This window comes from Condylostylus longicornis, unplaced genomic scaffold (genome assembly GCF_029603195.1).
Source record: "Condylostylus longicornis isolate FDR11 unplaced genomic scaffold, ASM2960319v2 ptg000162l, whole genome shotgun sequence".
In the NCBI taxonomy this organism is placed as follows: Eukaryota; Metazoa; Arthropoda; class Insecta; order Diptera; family Dolichopodidae; genus Condylostylus; species Condylostylus longicornis.
Window position 1 is genome coordinate 1070147 of NW_026578130.1, and position 20015 is coordinate 1090161.

The following is a 20015-nucleotide window of genomic DNA, read 5'->3' on the forward strand; positions in this document are numbered from 1 at the left end:
TAATATTGTTATAAAATAAATTTAATTGCTTAAAAAAAAGTTCGGATATATTTGCAAGACCAAATGGTTGATTTAATATCAAATTTAAATAAATTTCACTGAAACTCATGTCATATTAAAAATTTTTTTATTATAATCACAAAAATTTTCTTTTAAAATCACAATTGCTATTATTTTTTAATTTTAAAAGTTTTTATTTTATTATTTTAGGATGAAGAATTCCAAGATATGATAAAATCAGCTGAAAAAATTGATTTTCTTTATGGGCATTTCTTTGATGAAGGAATCATCAATAATGAACTTGGTGATGCATTAGAAAAATTAGTTAATTGTGTTCATCGAGCTGAAACAGAACCACTTTGGGCACCAGCAACTTGGGTGCAGTAAAGTGTGATTTTGTTTTAAGTCATTTTTTTATTTGTATAATTTTTATAATTTTATGTTTAATTTTTTCTCTGTTTTTTTTTTGTAATTTTTTTTTGTTAATATTAATAATATACATAATTTAATGTTTTTTTTTTCTCATTAATACATGCATATATTCATATATATAAAATAATATAAATATATTATTAAAAAATTTGTATAAATATATTCATACCAAAAATAGAAAAAATAAAAAATTATTATAATTAATTGAAAACAAAAAAAAAATATTTGTTCAGTAAAAATAAAAATAATTTTTTTTTTAAATATTATACTTAAAAATATTATTAAAAATTTATATATTCAAAACCAAAACCAAAAAAAAATTATTTAATATTCAAACCAAAAACCATAGAACTAAACCAAAACCATTTGAAAAACACATTATTAAATCATCTTGAAATCATTTGAAAAACACTTATACTAAAATAAAAATCAAGATTAATTAACATTATTGTATCTAAAATACCGATAACATTTCATTTCATTTAAAATTACAGAAAATATAATAAATATAATTAAGAAATCCTGTATAACAAATTGTTAAAAAAAAAACCAAAAAAAAAAAATTTATATATGTATATGTAAAATATTATCAATTTCAATGACAACCAACAAAAAAACAAAAAAAAAAAAATAAATAAACAATTGTAAATTATAAAATAAAAATTAAAATTGGAAAAAAATTACTTTAAACAACAAAAAGAAATTAAAAATAAAATTTAGTATAAAAAAAGAAAAATGTTAGCTTGCCTTTTCCATTGCTTTAATTCCACAACCAAACCAAAAAAAACGAAACAAAGAAAAAAATAAAAAAAAAAATAAGTAAAATTCATAAAATTTCAAAAAAAAAAAAAATCAAATCCAAACAAAATTGTAAAAAAAAAATGAGTAATAAATTTAAATAATAAAAAATTTATTTAAAAAAAAAATAAAAAATTAGAAAAACTATAATTTAAATTGTAATTGTATAAAAAATTCATAAAACAAAAATTTAAATGCAAAATAAAATTTCCCCAAAATCAAATTGAATATTTAGTTTTTCTTTTTTGTATTTTAAAACAATTAAAAAATTAAATTAAATAAAATTTACAATTAAATAAATTTTAATTTTATTTGTCTTTGATTTGTTTTTTAAATCTATTTTTTAATTTTTTTTTTTTATTATTATATTCTTGTTATCGGCTAAAATACCAAATGTAGAAAAAACAAAAACAAAAATGTATAAATTGTTGACATTATATTTTAATTTTTAAATGTAGAAAAAATTTATTTTCAAAATAAAATTAAAATAAAATTTTAAATTTGAAAATTTTTAATTTTTCTTTTTTTTTTTTTATTTTTATTATTAACCTTATGAATTGTTTTATTGCTACAAAATTAAACAATTTGTAAAAATATATTTAATATGATTTTTATATATAACATGTCAAAAGTTGGACATTTTAGGTTATGTGTTGTCAAAAATTTGAAATCTTAGTCTTTATCTTTAATTTAACAACTACAACTGTTTGTCATTATGCTGCATAATGCGATTTAACATGATTTTTTTTTCAACCATCAATTTTATCAAAAAAAAATATTTTATTACAAAATTAGCTTTTTATTTTTCACAAATTTATTCTAAATTGTGAGGTGCTGACATTTTTCTAAAAACCAGAAATTGACAATTTGTCACTGGTTCTCTATTTTTAAAATTTAGTTGTTTTTTTTTTTCAAGTTTTCAATTGCGCCTCCATTTTCCGGCCCTCATTGTAAATGCTTGTTTTGCATATACAATAGATTCGGCGGAGAATTCTAATATGTACTGAAATATAGAATAATTAAATTTTAATAATCTTAAATTCAATAATTTTTCATTCAATTTTTTTACAAAATTTACAAACATTTTTTTTTAACATTTCAATTTTTTGCTTTAAATTTAAATCAGAAAGAGAAATTAAATTAAATTAAAAATTACATGTCGAACCATTTATAATTATAATTTTTAATTAATAATAAAAAAGGAAAAACAAACAAAAAATTGCTTTAATTGAAATAAAGAAAAATATTTAGTTAAAAAAAAAAATAGAAAAAAGAAAAAAATGCATCAAAGTACCTAGTTTCTAGTTAGAATAAAAATTGTAAAATCTTAGAAAACTTTAATTTTTTGTTTTTTTTTTTTGAAAAGAAAAAAAAAACAAACAAAAAACCACAAAAATTAAAAGAAAAAATTATTAAAACAAATTGAAATTGTATAAATGAAAAAGCAAAAATATTGTATTTAAAATAAAAATAAAAAAATAAAACTGTTGTTATAAAAATTTTAAAATGAAAAAAAAAAAAAAATTATCTCATATCCCAAAATGAGTTTGTTATATTTTAAATAAAAATTTTAGAAAAAAAAATTTAAAAAAAAAAACAAAAAAAAATTTTTTTCTTTCTTTTATTTTTACTTTTTTTTTTTGCAATTCATTTTATTATAGATAATTAATTAATTATTCCTTTAATATTTATCAGAAGAACCAAAAAATAAAAGAAATACTCAAATCACTACTATCCATAAAATATTCACTTAAATTTTGCTGTGAGAGAAAAAAAAATATGAGCTCTTAAAAACTGAATTAAAAAATTCGGTCTAATATTTTGCTTAATTATAAAATTGGAAAAAAATTTATTATTATTATTATTATTAATATTGCATTAAATAATTTAATTAAATTTATTAATTAATTATACACTTTATTCTAATATTAATAAAATTTAAAATTTATTTATAATTCTCCATAATTTGTTGCGAGTTTGCTAAGAACTTAATATTGACTAATTTTAAAATAATTATGAGTAAATTGAAATTGTCAATTTATTCATAAAACTACATAATAACTTCTATACCTAATTAAATGCAACGTGCGACAAATGATTGATACAATTCATAATAAATAGTACATAATACGAGTATAGATTTTATATGAAGTCTGCCAAAAAATTGACGCGCGGCAATTTCTCTTTAAATATAAGAAAGTGGTAAATAAACAAACTAATATTCTGTCGCATGTAGCATTAATTAAGATACACAAAATTTATATATTAAATGTATATTGTTTCTATTCGAGTATAATATTAATTTTTACTCAATTCGAGTATTACGTTGAGTTTGTATTTGAAAATTTTTCTGAAAATTCACAATAATTTTTTTTTTATTTATACAAAATATATTCAATTATAGTTATTGGACATAGAAGAGCTCATATAAGAATTGTTAAATATATTTGAATATTCTTATATACTAAACAGTGATATTTATTATATATTATATAATATGTAAATATTCGGAAATATATCTTATAATATATATATATAAAAATAAATTTGAAAATTCAATCCTTTAGTTTATAATTTGTAAATCTTATACTTTTGATATATTATTCACTTTATTCTCTTTATAGCTATATTATATATATTATTTTATTTGAATATTATTAAATATATTAGACATAAAATATTTTACAAAATTATCCTTAAAATTTATTATTTTAGGTAATTATTTAATTTTTACAATAATTTTCTTTTAAATGAAATCTTAAATTAAAATCTATTTTACAAAATTTAATTATATTATATTAATGTAAATATAATTTTATTGTGTACATATAACATTAAATAACAAAATGAAATTATATTTAGATGTTATGTTAAAGGAATGTATAACTGATAGGAATTGAAATTATAAAGAAAATAATTTTACTATAGTAGAAAACAAAATATTTTCCTTTTTAAAATTTGCTTTATTTTATGAAACAAAAAATTTTTATTATTCCTTTAAAATATAAAATTTAAAATACGAATAATAAATTTTCTGTATTTATTTGATTTAATGCGAAAAATATGAATTTCAAAGAAATTAAAAAATATTGAATGACACAACAAAATAAATTTTTAGCTATCCATTAACTAAATTTTCTGATTATACTCAATTGAATACTAAAAAAAAATTATTGAATAATAAAAAAAAATTTTTTTTGTTTTCAGCTGAATAAGGAACTTTCTTTTAACTTTTAATTTATATGGAAGAAAATTTTTATAACTTTAAATTTTAAAATTACATTCTTTATTAAAATATGATTAATATTTTAAAAATAAAAACAACAATTCATTTAAAAATTTAATTATACCCACACATATAAAAACATTTAAAAATTATATTAAAATTAAAATTAATTGGATGATTTATTTCGAAAGTGACTTGATTGCATTTCAAATAATAATGAAATATTGTCTCAATTTCGGTTTTAAAGTCCTAGCCAACAACCCAAGTTACAAAATCGAACTATTGACATTATCAAAGGAATTTTGAAATTGTGAATGGATTTAAGTTGCTTTCAAAAAAAAAAAAACTATCCAATTTTAAAGTACACAGCAAAAAAAAAATGATGTTTGCAAATCAAAGCAACATACATAATGTAATTACATAATTATTATATATAAATATTTCGCATTAAAATATGTATAGTTACACAACTACTAACATTTAAAACCATATAACATTGAACATTTGTACCTAAAAGACAATAGTTAAAAATACAAAATAATATTGTATAAATAATAATAGATTTATTTAAAATTAAAATATATATATATATATATATATATAGTATGAATATTAGAAATTTTATTAAAATTTATAAATATACCATTATTATTTTATTATTTTGTTTTTTGTTTTTACTTAATAATTATTCAATATAACAATATTTATATAAGAAACATGTAAATAACATTATAAAAAATAATTTTTAATGAAAAATAAAATATTAAAAAATTTTTTTCCTAAAAAAATAAATATTTCATATTAATTATTCTCATAATTTTCTTTAATTATAAAATTAAAAAGAAAACTATAACCCACATATGCTAATTTATAAATATACAATAAAACTTTTATAATTACAATTCATTATTTAATAAATAAATAATATAATTACCCAATTATTATTTACGTTTTTTTGTTGTTATTCTAAAATATTCTAAAATATTTAATCTAACACTTATTTACTTATTCTAAAATATTTTCTATAAATACTTTTTAAAAATAGCGAGCCTATAAAATAGTCCTTCAAATATGGAACAGAACTTTTTTCCAGCAAAAACATTAAGTTTTGAAATATAATAATTATATAATATAATTATTAATAATCTATAACACAATTATAATATAACAGTAACAATGTAATGAAATAAATATCAAGAATACCATAAATTTTTAATTTTTGTTTAACTTTTATCAGTGGTGTAAGACGTATTCTATAAGTATAAAGTAAATTATACCAACTGAGTTATACGATATTAAATTAATCGTATAAATTTTAAAGCTTAATTATGTTATTATTAATTATCAATTACAAGATTTTTTCACCTTGTTTTTTATTCACTTTTAAACTAAAATTCTTTTGTTTTGTTAAATGCATATTCCATTTCTCCAATAATATTACTCATTTTTTCATTCGAAATTTTGTAATTTTTCTCAAAATACCAACTGAGCTAGAGTCACTGTTGAAAAGCAAAATGAATGAATTGTGACTAAATTTTGTATACATTTTGAGAAAAACGCAATACGGAAAAACTAAGTTTCCCACTCGAAAATTACGATTATTATACTAAAATTATAATGGTATGGTATAATCATTCATTATTTACTCACTTTCTTTTCTCACTCGGCGAATAAAAGAGTGTGATACACGAATACGAGTATACATGAAATCTTGTAACACGATTTATAATTATGTCTTATTATTATAGACACAAATCATTCTGTATTAATTGGTTTGTATTTACTATAATAATGTTAATTTACTAACTTTTAACGAAAAAATAACACTTTCACGATATCTATTAGAGTAATCCGAATTGCAGATAATTAAAGTCCTGACTTGCTATAAATTACAAATTTTAAAAATTTTTATTTAAAATTTTTTTAAAATATTTCGAAATTATCAAAAAATTATCGTATTATTAAATAAAAATTAATATTATATTATTAATTATTTTTCTATTTATTTCTTTTCCCTATATTGTACACATATATATATATAGGAACATACTTTTATATATTATTTTAATTATATATACGAGTACTTTTCAAATTAATATTATGTAATCAAACCCATCCAAATATGATTATAAAATATATAATAGAGAAAACCAAAACTGTAATACAAAATAAAAAAATAAAACAAAATGTGTATGTAAAGTTTACAAAGATTTTATTTTTTTATATTAAAAGTTATAGAAAATACAAAAAAAAATAAAAAATATAAATTGTTAAAAAAATAAGGTAAAAATTCATAAATTTTTTGAGAAATTACAAAAAAAAAAAAGAAAAACCAATATGAGAAACTTTTATATAGCAATAGTTACTAACCACATAGTTTAACTATATTGAATGTGAAAAAAAAATTAAGAAATTGAAACAAAAAACTCTAAATGTTTTAAAATTTAATTATGTAAAAAAAAAAAACAAAAACAAACTGCAAGTATATAAAATATGCTTTTTTTTTGTTTGTTAATTTCACACTCTATGTACATAAATTTGTATTTATATTTATATATAAATATATTGTATTAATTTATATACAAATTCACAATTCAATTTAAAAAAAAAATCACAGCTTCGATAATTTAAAGAAAAAAAATCATTATTAATAAATTATTAAAAAAAATAGTAGATTTGCACTTAAAAACAATCTAAAAAATATAAAAAAACATTAAAAACAAAAGCAATTGCTTATAAATTTAAAAAATAAATACAAAAATCACATGATCCAAATACCCTATGTATGCACTTCTTAGAAATTTTATATATAAAAAAAATATTAAAAAAAAACCCAAAAAAATAAATAAATGCTAAAAATTAATAAACACACAATTTTTTATTTAAAATTTTTATAATTATTTTCTCAAATTATGAATTTCTTGTTGAAACACAAAAAAAAAATTATAAACTAAAACGTTTAAAATTAAAAATAAAACAAAACACAAAATCAGCTTTAAAATATAATTGTAATAAAATTAATTAAAAAAAAAATTATTATTTATTTAATTAATATAGAAAAAATTAATTAAATAAATTTAAAATATAAATTTAAAAATAAAAGAATATTTCCTGACTTCAAAAATTGCAGTAATTGGCACGGCATTAATAGGCAATTCACCCTATTTAATATTTGCAATTGCTGAATTGTGTATAACTGTATATACCAATACTGCATAACTGTAATTTTGAAGTTACGAATTCTTACTCGTAAAGATGATGGTGGTTCAATAATTCAAAAAAAAAAAAAATTATACTCGCCTTAGATGCCTAATTTAACAGCCAAAAAAAATATAATAATGAAAAAACACAATAAAAAAAAATTAATTATATATTTTAAAAAATTAAGAAAATATTTTATCATTATTTATAAAACAAATATGGCGGAATTGTAAAAAAAAGAAAATTATTTAAAAAATAAACTACTATTCAAAAAAAAAAAATATTCAAATTATTGTGATAAAATATTCATAATAGTTTTTCAAAAATTATAAAGTAATAAATGATATATACATACATGCATATACACATGCTGTCATGCATATATTTATTTTCTCTTTAATTATATTATTGTATGTATAATATTTCAAAAATGTGTAAATTATATTATTAAAAAAAAAAAACAAATATTTGCACATTCAAAAACCATAAATAAAGAATTAACTTATTATATAATGTAAATATTTTCCAAATGCGGGCTAAAATTTATTTAGTTTGTTTCCCAGTATGTCAAATATGTTATTTGACAAAAACATGTCAATCACATACATTGTAAATGACAACAATCTATAATTAAAAAATTTTTGTATTTGAAATACTTATTAGAAGAATAAAAAAACTAAAATGGTCAAAATAAATTGGAATGTATGAAACTTGTGTCATGACACAATGACTAACGTCAATTCATAATGACGTAATAACAAAATGAAATTCATTACTAATGTCAATTACAAGCATTTGACATATACATACTTGGAAATCCTTGTACAAGTTATACTATTAAAAAATTTTATTTGAATACGTCCTTCTTATTCACTTTGAATAATTTTTTTTTGTAATTCTTAAATTACACCTTAAAATACTTAGAAAAAATATTATTACAAAAATGTTTAATTAACAATCTAAAATGCATTTTATTAAAAGGACCAAAATAAAGGACATAATATTATATACCATTACATTAATTACAGTTTATTGTAAGATTTCCACAATTTCAAATAAAAAATTTGAAAAACTAATTTCATATTAAATAAGAAATTCATATTTTAAAATTTATAATAGGACGAATAGCATTTTTTTTCTCTTCATTCGAAATATAAATTGTCGAATTTGAATTTTAGACTTTTATATTATATAATTATTATATAATTATGAGATTCCTTCATAAATACGTAAATACAGCAATAAGCGAATTAAATGCGTATATGCGTAAGTACTTAATAATAATTAATAAAATAAATAATTCCCGCACTTGAAACTATTAGTAACAAAAAAATTTTAAAACTTGGAAAAGGGGAAAAAAATTCATTTTAACGTGCAAAAGAATATTCGTAATAAAATGAAATATTTTAATTATTAATTTAAAAATTATTATATTAAATAAAAATCTCATATATTTCTCATATATTTCATATAATATCAAGAGTTTACCGAGGAAAACTCTTGGTATAATTATTTAAAAACATTTTGAAAGTGTAACAAAAAAATTTTCAACAAAAACTCATAACTCATAAAAATTTTTGATTAACAAAACAAAACTTTTGCAATTTCTGTTATATTTGTATAACAAACTTACATAATATCCCTGATTCATTTGATTTTAAATGTTAATTGCATATACATATGTATTCCATTTACTATTCCTAAAGTAATTTCTTCCCATTTTATTAATCGCAATTAATTCACATGTTAAAATTTTGTTATATTTTTTCATCTAAAATTATAACAACGGTTTTAACAACATTTTTATTACAAATAACACGAATTTCTGTGTTCAAATTTATATTTAGTAAAATAAATTATGTAAAAGAATTAATACGACAAGTTAAGAGGTTACAAACCCAAAGTGCTCAAATAAGAAATTCGAATGAAAGAATAATGAATTCACTTAGGATGACGAGCGGCTTAAAATATTTTAATTCAAAATCATTAAAAATTCTTTAATTTTAAAAATTGTTGAATAATATAAGATATTTTTCTTCATAACCCGGTATATATTAACTTTATATATATTTATATATTTTCCATTGCTACCACAATATAAATTTTCAAATTTCAAATAATTGGCTTAATAATTACTGAAAAATATGATCCACTTGATATCTTAAACTATATTTATAGTATATATAATAAATGTATTATATTAAATTTAATATTATTTAAAAAAAAAATCTTGTACATAAAAATCATATATAATATTAAATTATTTAAAAGAAAAAATATATTTTAAAGAAATCATCAACTAAAATTAAAATATTCTCATTAAAAATTTTTGTGCTTAATAAAACTAAAAAATAAAACAAAACAAAGGCCTAGGTCTGCTGACGGACTATTGTGCCAATTAAAAAATTATATATAATACCTATGTATAATAAAAATTATAATATAAAAAACTAATATATTAATATTAATGCCATTCATGAACTAAAATATATAAAAACTTAATAAATACAATTAAAAAAAAATTATAAATTCTAAAAACTAAATGTGACAAAAAATTCTCTTAAATTTAAAAATTTTTTTTTTTTGTATTTTTAATTTCAAACATTTTTTTTATTAAAAACAAATTAAAATGAAAAAAAAAAACTTTTTATATGTATATTAAAAATAAATTCAAAAAAAGGCAGGAAAATAGAATTGAAAATTAAGTTTCATTGCATTGTTCAAATTGTGTCCTACATTCATACACACATATAATATTACGTATTACATATTTATTACCGTGACTAATTCAAATTTATATAATTTTAATAAAAAAAACCAAAAATTTATTCAAAAATTTCCAAAAAAAAAAAATAAGAAAACCAAAAGAGAAACCATAAATTTGATTATTTTTCAACAACAGTATTAAAATATACAATTATATAAAATACATTCAACATTACTTAAATATATTACATTATATTTATAAAATACATATATACATACATATACATTAAATACATTTAATTCAAAATAAATTTGTATAAAAAATTGTTGAAAATTTTTAGATTTAAAAATAATTTTTTTTACTAAAATACAAAAAAAAAAATACAAAAAAAAAAGACAAAATCCAAAAGTGTTTTCAATATTAAAATTTAATGATAAAACAAAAAAAAATCTAAATAAAATTTAAAAAAAAAATAATAGCTAATTATTAAAAAGAATTTGTGTTATCCTGAAGTAATATTCAATCAAAAATATTAAATCAATTACAGGAATTGTGCGTCTGAAAATTTTTCATCATCTTTCGAAAATTCAAAAAAAATATATACAGATTTTTTTCTTAATTAATTTAATTCATGTCTTCATAATTTATTATTGAATAATTTATTATTGAAAGAAATCAATTATAATACAGATGTCATTAATTTTATTTTCTTTACTGTAATGGAAACTCTATTAAAAACATAACATAAAAATTCAATAATATATTTATTGTACTATTTCAAAATTTATGTGAAACACAACCTGATCTCATAACATGCAGACACAACAAACAAAAAAGTACCTACTAAAGAACAATTTTTTGATTTTCCTAAAAAATAATACAAAACAAAAACTAATTCAGAAAATACTGCATATATTTCAGCTTATAAGTTTTATATTGTTGCATATTATCGTATCAGGTGCAATACCGCATACCTCCGAATTTCTAAAATGATCAGGAGATACTTAAAACGGTTTAATTATATCATAATATATATATATATATATACTACTTATTAACTAAAATTATTAAACCCCAATTATCATTTACTAATATCTGTTTACATGTGAAAAGCACTATATTTAATATAATTTCAATAGCTTATGCCATGCTCCTAAATTTATAATTTTAAATTTAATTTTTAATAAAATTTCATATGAATATTAACTTCAGGGGCACTATATTTAAAAAAAAAAATGTGTTTTAATATTAAAATTATACTATAAAAATAACAAGAAAATAAAAAATCTAATAAAAAAGAAAAATATAATTAAGATAAAATTATTTAATATTTCTGTATGTAAAACTAAATTAAATTTTTAAAAATTCTTATAAATTGAATTTATTGGATAACTAAAACAAAACAGACAACAAAAATATAATAAAAAAATATAAATTAATTATTTATTTATATGAATTAAAAACAAAAAAAAAAAAATATTTTTAATCCATTAAATTAAATTAATTATTAATGAAATATATAATATAAATATATATTATTAAATTAATTTGAAACAAAAAAAAAAATATTTAAAAAATATTAAAAAAATTATATATATATAGAAAAATTATGCTAAAAACTAAATATATAAATTCATAAACGTTGTAAAAAAAAAGAAAAGCAGTATGTAATATAAAAAAAATTAAAACACCAGAACAATATTTAATATTATATATGTAAATATAAATCAAAATATATACACATATAAATATTAAATTGTATGAATAAATAATGTGTACATTTACCTTTATTAAAGAGTATATATATAGAAAAAATATATTTTATTTTATGACAATAAACTATTTTGCATTTTCATTTAATTTTCAAAATATTGAATATCTAATTTTTTTTTTATATGAATTAACAATTACATACAACGACTTTTCATATAGCGCACAATTAAAAAAAGTTTTAAACTTGGACTCATAAAAAAAATAATAGATGAAACTAAGCAATTCTATATAAACATATAATATTTCATAATAAAAGTGTATCCATTCTAATGTTTGGCTTTAATAATTTGTGTTTTAAAATCTTCTTTAGCAGCGGCTGTAAATAATTCTGCATATAATGGTAATCTTTGAGTCATTCTAAATCCCCAATTATCTTTCATTTGACGACATAAATTTAAATCGATTTCAGCAACTAATAAACCATCCATTGCTCTCGAAAGTCCCTAAAAATAAAATGAAAACATGAACATTTATAATATCAAATCAGAAATACATATATTTGGGAATAAAATAAATATATTACTTGTGTTTTTGAACCATCTGGGCCGGTTATATAACTTGATCCACAATACGAAAATATACTTGACGTAAATTCATTTTGAAATTTTTCTACTCCTACACGATTTATCGCAACTGTAAAATAGTTATTTGCTATTGCAGCATTTCTTGCTTCAATACCCCATAATGGTTCACTTGCAGATCCAATAGCTGATGGATTGAATACAATTTCTGCTCCATTTAAACCAAACATCATCCAATTTTGTGGATGGTGACGACCATAACAAATATTAATAGCAATTTTACCAAATTCTGTATCAAACACAGGATGTCCGGTATTTCCCTCCGAATAATAATTTGATTCATTAACATCATCAACTCTTGGTATATGATTTTTTCTATGTTTGCCAAGAATTTTCCCACGATTCGATATAACTACAGCTGTATTCCACATTATATCACCATGATCAAAATCTCTTTCTAGAATTGGAGAAATTATAACCATATTATATTTTTTAGCTAATTCTTGTAAAAGTTTTGTTGTAGGTCCATGTTCTGCATTCTCAGCAAATTCACACCAAGGAAATTTTTCACGAGTGCAAAATGCGAATGGCATTGTCCAAGCTTCTTGCATACAAATTACATTTACATCAGCTAATGCGGCAGCATCAATAATTTTTGTTATTTTTTCATAAATTGATCTACGTTGAGTCTCCAATGGATATGATGTTGGTTCACAGATTGAATTTTGTATTGCACCAATACGAACTATACGAGGTTTACGAAGTTCTTCCGGCATAACATTAAATGCATAAGCTTTAATTTCGAAATTATGTTGTTCAGCCAATTTTATTGCTTTTTCAGGAATTTCAATTGATTTACTAAAATTAAAAGAAAAAGAAGAAAATAAAAACAATTTGAAATTATTTAACAGTTTGTTTGGTAATAAATCTTTTCATCAAAATAATTTTCTAATTTTCCTAAATGTTAATATTGCCATATTTTCAAGCACATCCATCCATGTACAACAAAAAAATACACAAGATATGCCTTTTCACTTAAAATAAAAATCTTAAAATTGATAATATTTTTAAACACATCATTAAAATTTTTACAAATTTGAACATTTATTGAAATCCGAAATAATTACTACATATGTATATTATGTATGTATATGTACATAAAAAATATCAAAGTAATAATTGAAGGTTCTTATCGGTAATAATGTGAATCGACAATCGCTTTAATTTATTGAAATACGAAACACATTTATGTACACAACTTAAAAATTATTTAGTCCTTTTCCTTAATAATCTGTGGCCTAAAATCTGATTTGGCAGCTGCTGTAAATGATTCTGCATATAATGGTAATCTTTGAGTCATTCTAAAGCCCCAATGGTCTTTCGTCTGACGACATAAATTTAGATCGATTTCGGCAATTAAAAGACCATCTTTAACACGTGATAATCCCTAAAATCAAAAATAAATTCTGTTTTCATTACATAATATATAAAAATATAATTCCATTACTGGTGTTCTTGAACCATCTGGGCATGTTATATAACTTGATCCATAAAATGGACCAAAATTTTTATGAGATTCTTTACCATCACCAGACGTAAATTCATTTGGAAATTCTTCAGTTCCTACACGATTTATTGCAACAGTAAAATAGCTATTTGCTATTGCAGCATTTCTTGCTTCGATACCCCATAATGGTTCACTTAAAGCACCAACAGTAGCTGATGGATTAAACACAATTTCTGCTCCATTCAAGCCAAACATCATCCAATTTTGTGGATGATGACGCCCATAACAAATATTTATAGCGATTTTTCCAAATTCAGTATCGAAAACTGGATGACCTGTGTTTCCCTCAAAATAATAAGTAGATTCATTAAAATCTCCAACTCTTGGTATATGATTTTTTCTATGCTTTCCTAGAACATTCCCACGATTGGATATAACTACAGCTGTATTCCATATTGTATCACCATGATCAGTATCTCTTTCAAGAATTGATGATATTATAACCATATTATATTTTTTTGCTAATTCTTGTAAAAGTTTTGTAGTAGGACCATGTTCTGCATTCTCAGCAAATTCACACCAAGGAAATTTTTCACGAGTACAAAATGCAAATGGCATTGTCCAAGCTTCTTGCATACAAATTACATTTACATCAGCTAATGCGGCAGCATCAATAATTTTTGTTATTTTTTCATAAATTGATCTACGTTGAGTCTCCAATGGATATGATGTTGGTTCACAGATTGAATTTTGTATTGCACCAATACGAACAATACGGGGCTTACGAAGTTCTTCTGGTAATGCATTAAATTTATAAGCTTTAATTTCAAAATCATTTTCTTCAGCCAAATTTTTTACTTTTTCAGGAATATCAATTGATTTGCTAAAACGTAAAATGAAATAAATTAAAAAGTTTTTACAACAAAAGAATTTTTGTACAGTTACTTATTACAATCCAAACATAAACGTTAATAAAATAAAATTTAAACACTTTCTACTCATACATTGTAGGATTAATCAATATAATTACTCTTAACTCCAGAACATCTCATCATTTTTCGTAATTATATAACTAATTAGTTCTTAAATGTTAAAAAATCAAAATTTATTCCAACTTTTTAACTAAAATTTCGATAATTTCAAAGTATATGGCTTAAATCAATGTAACTAAACTATACTTGTGTATAAAAAATTTTTAAAGACAAGGATTAAAAATATATACTTACTCATTTGAATACCCATATAAAATTCTTTTGACCTCTTTTAATTCATCTTCTGGAATATGTTTTTCTAAACACTCTTCTAAGCTTCTAAAAGTGTTTTCTGACATTTTTACAAAAAAAAAAATTATTTTCAATCTGATTTTAGGAATTTATAAAGATCACATGCAAAACAATTTGCAATTTTTAATAAAATTCAATAAGAACGAATAAATTTTACTATTTAATCAGTAAATTATTTTAAAAAATCCTCTTAAGTATTATAAATTTGTACAAGATTATGATTACTAATAAAAAAAATTTGAAATTATTAAATTAAAACCATTATAATAAGTTTAAGTGCCGTGCAGATAATTCAAATAATGAGAGAACAAAATTTTACTCAAATTATGAAAATCAGATAAAATTAAATGCGAAAATAACACTCGTATTCCGTTCGCATTTACATGAAGACTGATCTAGTTCAGAGAGTTATAGTAGCCAGTTGGTATTTCTAATCGAAAACGCAAATAAGAAATCAAAAGTTTTTATCAGGGATGCAAAATAGTTATACGGAACGCTGATATAAAAATAATAGTGGAACTATTTCTATTCTTGAAATTTTTTACTTTATCGTTTACTTAAAAAAGAATATATGTATTAAAAATATCAATAAATTTAAGAGAAATCATCGTAATATTATTGCAATACTTACATAAATGTTCATACTTTCACATGAAAGAAAATACTCCCAAAATTAATTTTTGAATTTATTCGATTAAAAAATTCAATTTTAAAATTTAGTTTAATTTTTTCAACAATAATTTAAATTAATATTAATTTAAATGTATTAAAAAATAGATTTCCAACATGAAAAATTATAGAATTTTTTTTCATTAGAGCACCACTGGCATGATAATGAAATTATTTATGTGCAATAAAATACATACATACGCACGTAATACGTACAATTTTATAATACTGTTTGCACATGTATATAAGTATGTATATATGAAAAGTTTTTATAATATAAACAACTTGAAAATTTTATTACTGCCATTACAATTAAAAATTATAAATAGAAAATCTCATATTATGATAGTGATAGATTGTGTTATTTAAATATGAATTTTTCTTTACTCTTTTATTACATTTTAAACAAAATTTTTATAAACAATAATGTTAAATTGCATTTAATACCGTGTTAATGTTGTATTCAGATGAAAAATGAATTGCTAAATTAACTTTGGCACGATTTTCTCAATTGAATTTGAGCTTTAGAAAATTTAAGAATTTGACAACGTACAAATAGCTTAAATTACTCTGAGCCTTATGCTTATATAAAGCCTAAATTAATAATAAAAAATTAATTGAATTCATAAAATTTAAGCTTAATTTTTGTTGAAAGATCCATGAAATAGCTCTTTTTTTTTTAAAAGATACAAAAACACTCAACAGTTCGTGTATTATTCTTTTTGAACTTTATTAGAAGATAATTTCACGCCTTATGATCGATGGACGAACTAAATCTTGATTTTGATCATGTGTTAATGAAATTTTAAAAATTTAAAATTAAAATGTTCGCCAAAATATGTATATGAGTCTCTGCAATTTTTCACAACACTTAATATGCACAAAGTAACAAAAAAATTTTAATAAAAAAATAAATAAAATATTATTACGATTTTATCTTTTTTTTATATAATATGTAGCTATATTTGAATAAAATATTAATAAACAAACTTTATTTGATAAATATTCCGTAATATAAATTTACCATAATTTATCGCTAAATACAATTTCTTTAAATATAATATCATATTTAGCTGTACTAACAAGATTTTTCTTTGTTCGCATACCATCTTTAAACTTTTCTCTTACTTCACCTGATTTAACATCATTTCGTAAATAAAATAAACGTACAATTTGTTCCTCATTTAATGATGGATAATTGCCAAGAAGAGTTGTTAAATCCAAAACTAATAGTTCAATGTCACAAACTAAAAGATTTGCTAAAACTGGAATTAAGTCAATTGGTGATTCATTCATAGATAAATTTGGTGCTTTCTCTTCGAAAAACATTTTTATTTCTCTTGCATCAAAATTTATATACTTTGTAACTAATTCAATTTCATTTCTCGGTTTTGACAAACGTTTTGATAATAAAGCTTTTATATATCTTTTTGCTACCATTATTTGAGCTTCATTTATAACAAGCTCAAAATTATTTGGTCTTAAATGAATATAATCTGAGAAATAATCTTCTAAGGTCGCACAAATGGTTTTAATTGATATACGGCTTTGCAACCATTTAGGTGTAAAAAGTTCATTGAATATAACTAAAAACAAAAAAGACATAAAATATTATAAGACACCACACATAACATGTAAACATAAAAAAATTTTTACATTGTTCCAGATAAATAATGTACATAAATGACCTACCTTCTAAATCAAGAAAAGCTTCTTCTAATAAATATATTGCTGCTTCTTCTCGATTTCTTTGGAATGTTTTAATTAGTCTTTCAAAATCTTCATAATGTTCTGTACGTGATTTAGGCCAGTACAATTGCTTCATTTGTTGAGCAAGTTCAATGATTTGTTGACTATTATTAACAACAGTTATTATATGATGTGTAAAATACTTTATTTGATTACGATTTTTGAAATGACGTTCTTTAATTTCAATTACACCAGAACGATAATTTTGTCCAAATATTTCCATCTGCCTTATACTTAATACTAAAGCATTAAATGTTACATCAGCACTTATGGTATTTGTCACTTGTAAATGTTGAGTTATCATTTGGAATATTATGACGGGAGCTGAAGTTTGATAATACTGTTCATCTTGATCTGGTGGGTTTTCTGAAAACCAATCCTGTTTTTCTGCATCTAAAGTCTTTGTCATCCATTCTTGATAATTTCTTTCCATATTTCCTAGATACTCTTTCTCGAGTTCTTGAAGCTGTTCTGGTTTTAGTAAAGGTCCCGCGATCTTTGAAATGTCAACTTGCAAATCAGGATGGGACATTAATTCTTGACCTGTATAAACGTTCATCACCCAAGACAATAAAGAAACATATTCATTGCCCTCTAATCCGGTGTTAATTGTTCTATCGAGCTAAAACCATACAAAATATTTTACAATAAATATGACACACATGCATATATACAAAAATTAGTTACATAATTTGCCAAAGAATTGTGATACATCTTTACGTGCTCATTGAAAATATCATAATCTGGAGGAAAGCAAGGAACGCATAAAGATTTAACCACTCTTAAATCTTCCAACACTATTTTTCTTGTAATTTCCAAGTCCCGTACAAGCCAAAGTTTTTCAGTTTTATCTTCTAATTTTGAACCTTCTATTCGATCTTCAACCGCGACAGAGAGAACACCCATTGCCATTTCTCGCCATTTTTTAGGTCTTCCAGGTGGAAGAAATCCTGTAACTTTCTGCTGTTGTAAAGCAAACTGATCAGATTTTTCCTCTCTTTCGATTATTCGAAGAGCTGTGACAATAATTGTTGGTTCTTTTCTAACTGTATTCAGTGTTCGAAATAATATCAAACGAATTTTTTTCTCCAACCGTTTTGATACAGTCTCAACTTTTTCGAAATGTCTTTTTAATGTGATCTTGTCACAAGCTTTAGCATATTGTTTAGGTTGCTTGTGAAGCTCGTATAGCAAATCATCTCTTGAATTTTCTAGTTCGGCTAAACACTGATGGGCATTTAATAATTTGTCTTCTTCAATGAGTTGTAAAGTTTTTTCAACACTTGTTTCCACATTGAAGATATTTTTTAAATTTTCCATAGTAGTCGCATATTGTGAATGCTTGATATTCTCTTCCCGAACTGGTTCTAAAGCGTCGTAAATTTCTGGGACGGCAGCTAATAAATCATTTACCTCTTTTACCCGTATCATTACATCTTTAACATCGGATAAGCACGTTTCTAATTGTTTTAGTCCCACTCTAACACCTTCAAGCTGATTTTGCATACCGGATTTTAATAGAGATTCTGCAGAGGCTTTTTTTCTTCCTAAAACAATTACAGAAATAAGTAATAATATCTATTATTTATGACAAAAAAAAATAAATTAGTAAGTATACTCACCTATTCTCTTCTTGTACTGGTCAACTTTTTCCAATTGCCCTGGTTTTTGTAACATGTTTTTAACATCTTTCAATGCAGCTTGTCGTGCTTCAACTTCCAATTGCTTCAAGTCCATTTCTGTTTTGTTTGAAAAATTTGTAAATAAGAATTTAAGAATGAAAATTTCTTGTATTTATTTTTAATTGTCAAACTATTTGTAATTTGAGTCTGTTTTGTATTCTGTAGATTCTAAAGTCAGTCAATCTAATGTCAGATTACTTATACACATGTGTCATATAAATACATTGTAAAATGAAACCCTGAAACTGAAAAACATACAGTTTTCATAATTTCATACTAATCTAGGGTATATGTCAAAAACATGGTATTGAAACCGTGATATAAATTAAATTAAGGCATTTTAGCAAACATGCACTTCTTAACTTTCTAACTGTTTGATTGCTTATTTTCTTTCCGTTTCATCTAATAAGGCAATCAAGCAACCTGTAATATTTTTCAATTTTAATTAAAAAATAACACCAATTTCG

General features: G+C 21.1%; 4 protein-coding genes across 15 annotated transcripts in view; 1 reads left to right on the forward strand and 3 right to left on the reverse strand.

Annotated features, from left to right (window-relative positions):
• Positions 1-495, forward strand: part of LOC129616063 (MAGUK p55 subfamily member 7) — a 65477-nt gene extending 64982 nt beyond the window's left edge. For all 12 annotated transcript variants that reach the window (XM_055531518.1, XM_055531529.1, XM_055531523.1 and 9 more), the window contains one exon: positions 211-495. In XM_055531518.1, the coding sequence (XP_055387493.1) occupies positions 211-387 (177 nt within the window). In that variant the 3' untranslated portion in view covers positions 388-495. The remainder of the gene's footprint in view (positions 1-210) is intronic.
• An 11655-nt stretch (positions 496-12150) lies between these two features.
• Positions 12151-13738, reverse strand: LOC129616062 (uncharacterized). The gene is made up of 2 exons (XM_055531517.1): positions 12661-13738; positions 12151-12580 (listed from the first exon to the last, which is right to left on the reverse strand). Exons 1-2 carry the CDS (start codon positions 13432-13434, stop codon positions 12404-12406), a joined length of 951 nt encoding a protein of 316 aa, XP_055387492.1. The 5' UTR covers positions 13435-13738; the 3' UTR covers positions 12151-12403.
• Positions 13738-15861, reverse strand: LOC129616061 (beta-ureidopropionase-like). Its single transcript, XM_055531516.1, has 3 exons — positions 15392-15861; positions 14166-15048; positions 13738-14105 (listed from the first exon to the last, which is right to left on the reverse strand). The coding sequence occupies exons 1-3, from the start codon at positions 15493-15495 to the stop codon at positions 13929-13931; spliced, it is 1164 nt and encodes a 387-aa protein (XP_055387491.1). The 5' UTR covers positions 15496-15861; the 3' UTR covers positions 13738-13928.
• A 1208-nt stretch (positions 15862-17069) lies between these two features.
• On the reverse strand, positions 17070-19714 carry LOC129616079 (exocyst complex component 3). The gene is made up of 4 exons (XM_055531549.1): positions 19489-19714; positions 18554-19413; positions 17810-18488; positions 17070-17703 (listed from the first exon to the last, which is right to left on the reverse strand). The coding sequence occupies exons 1-4, from the start codon at positions 19601-19603 to the stop codon at positions 17138-17140; spliced, it is 2220 nt and encodes a 739-aa protein (XP_055387524.1). The 5' UTR covers positions 19604-19714; the 3' UTR covers positions 17070-17137.
• Positions 19715-20015: the final 301 nt, after the last annotated feature.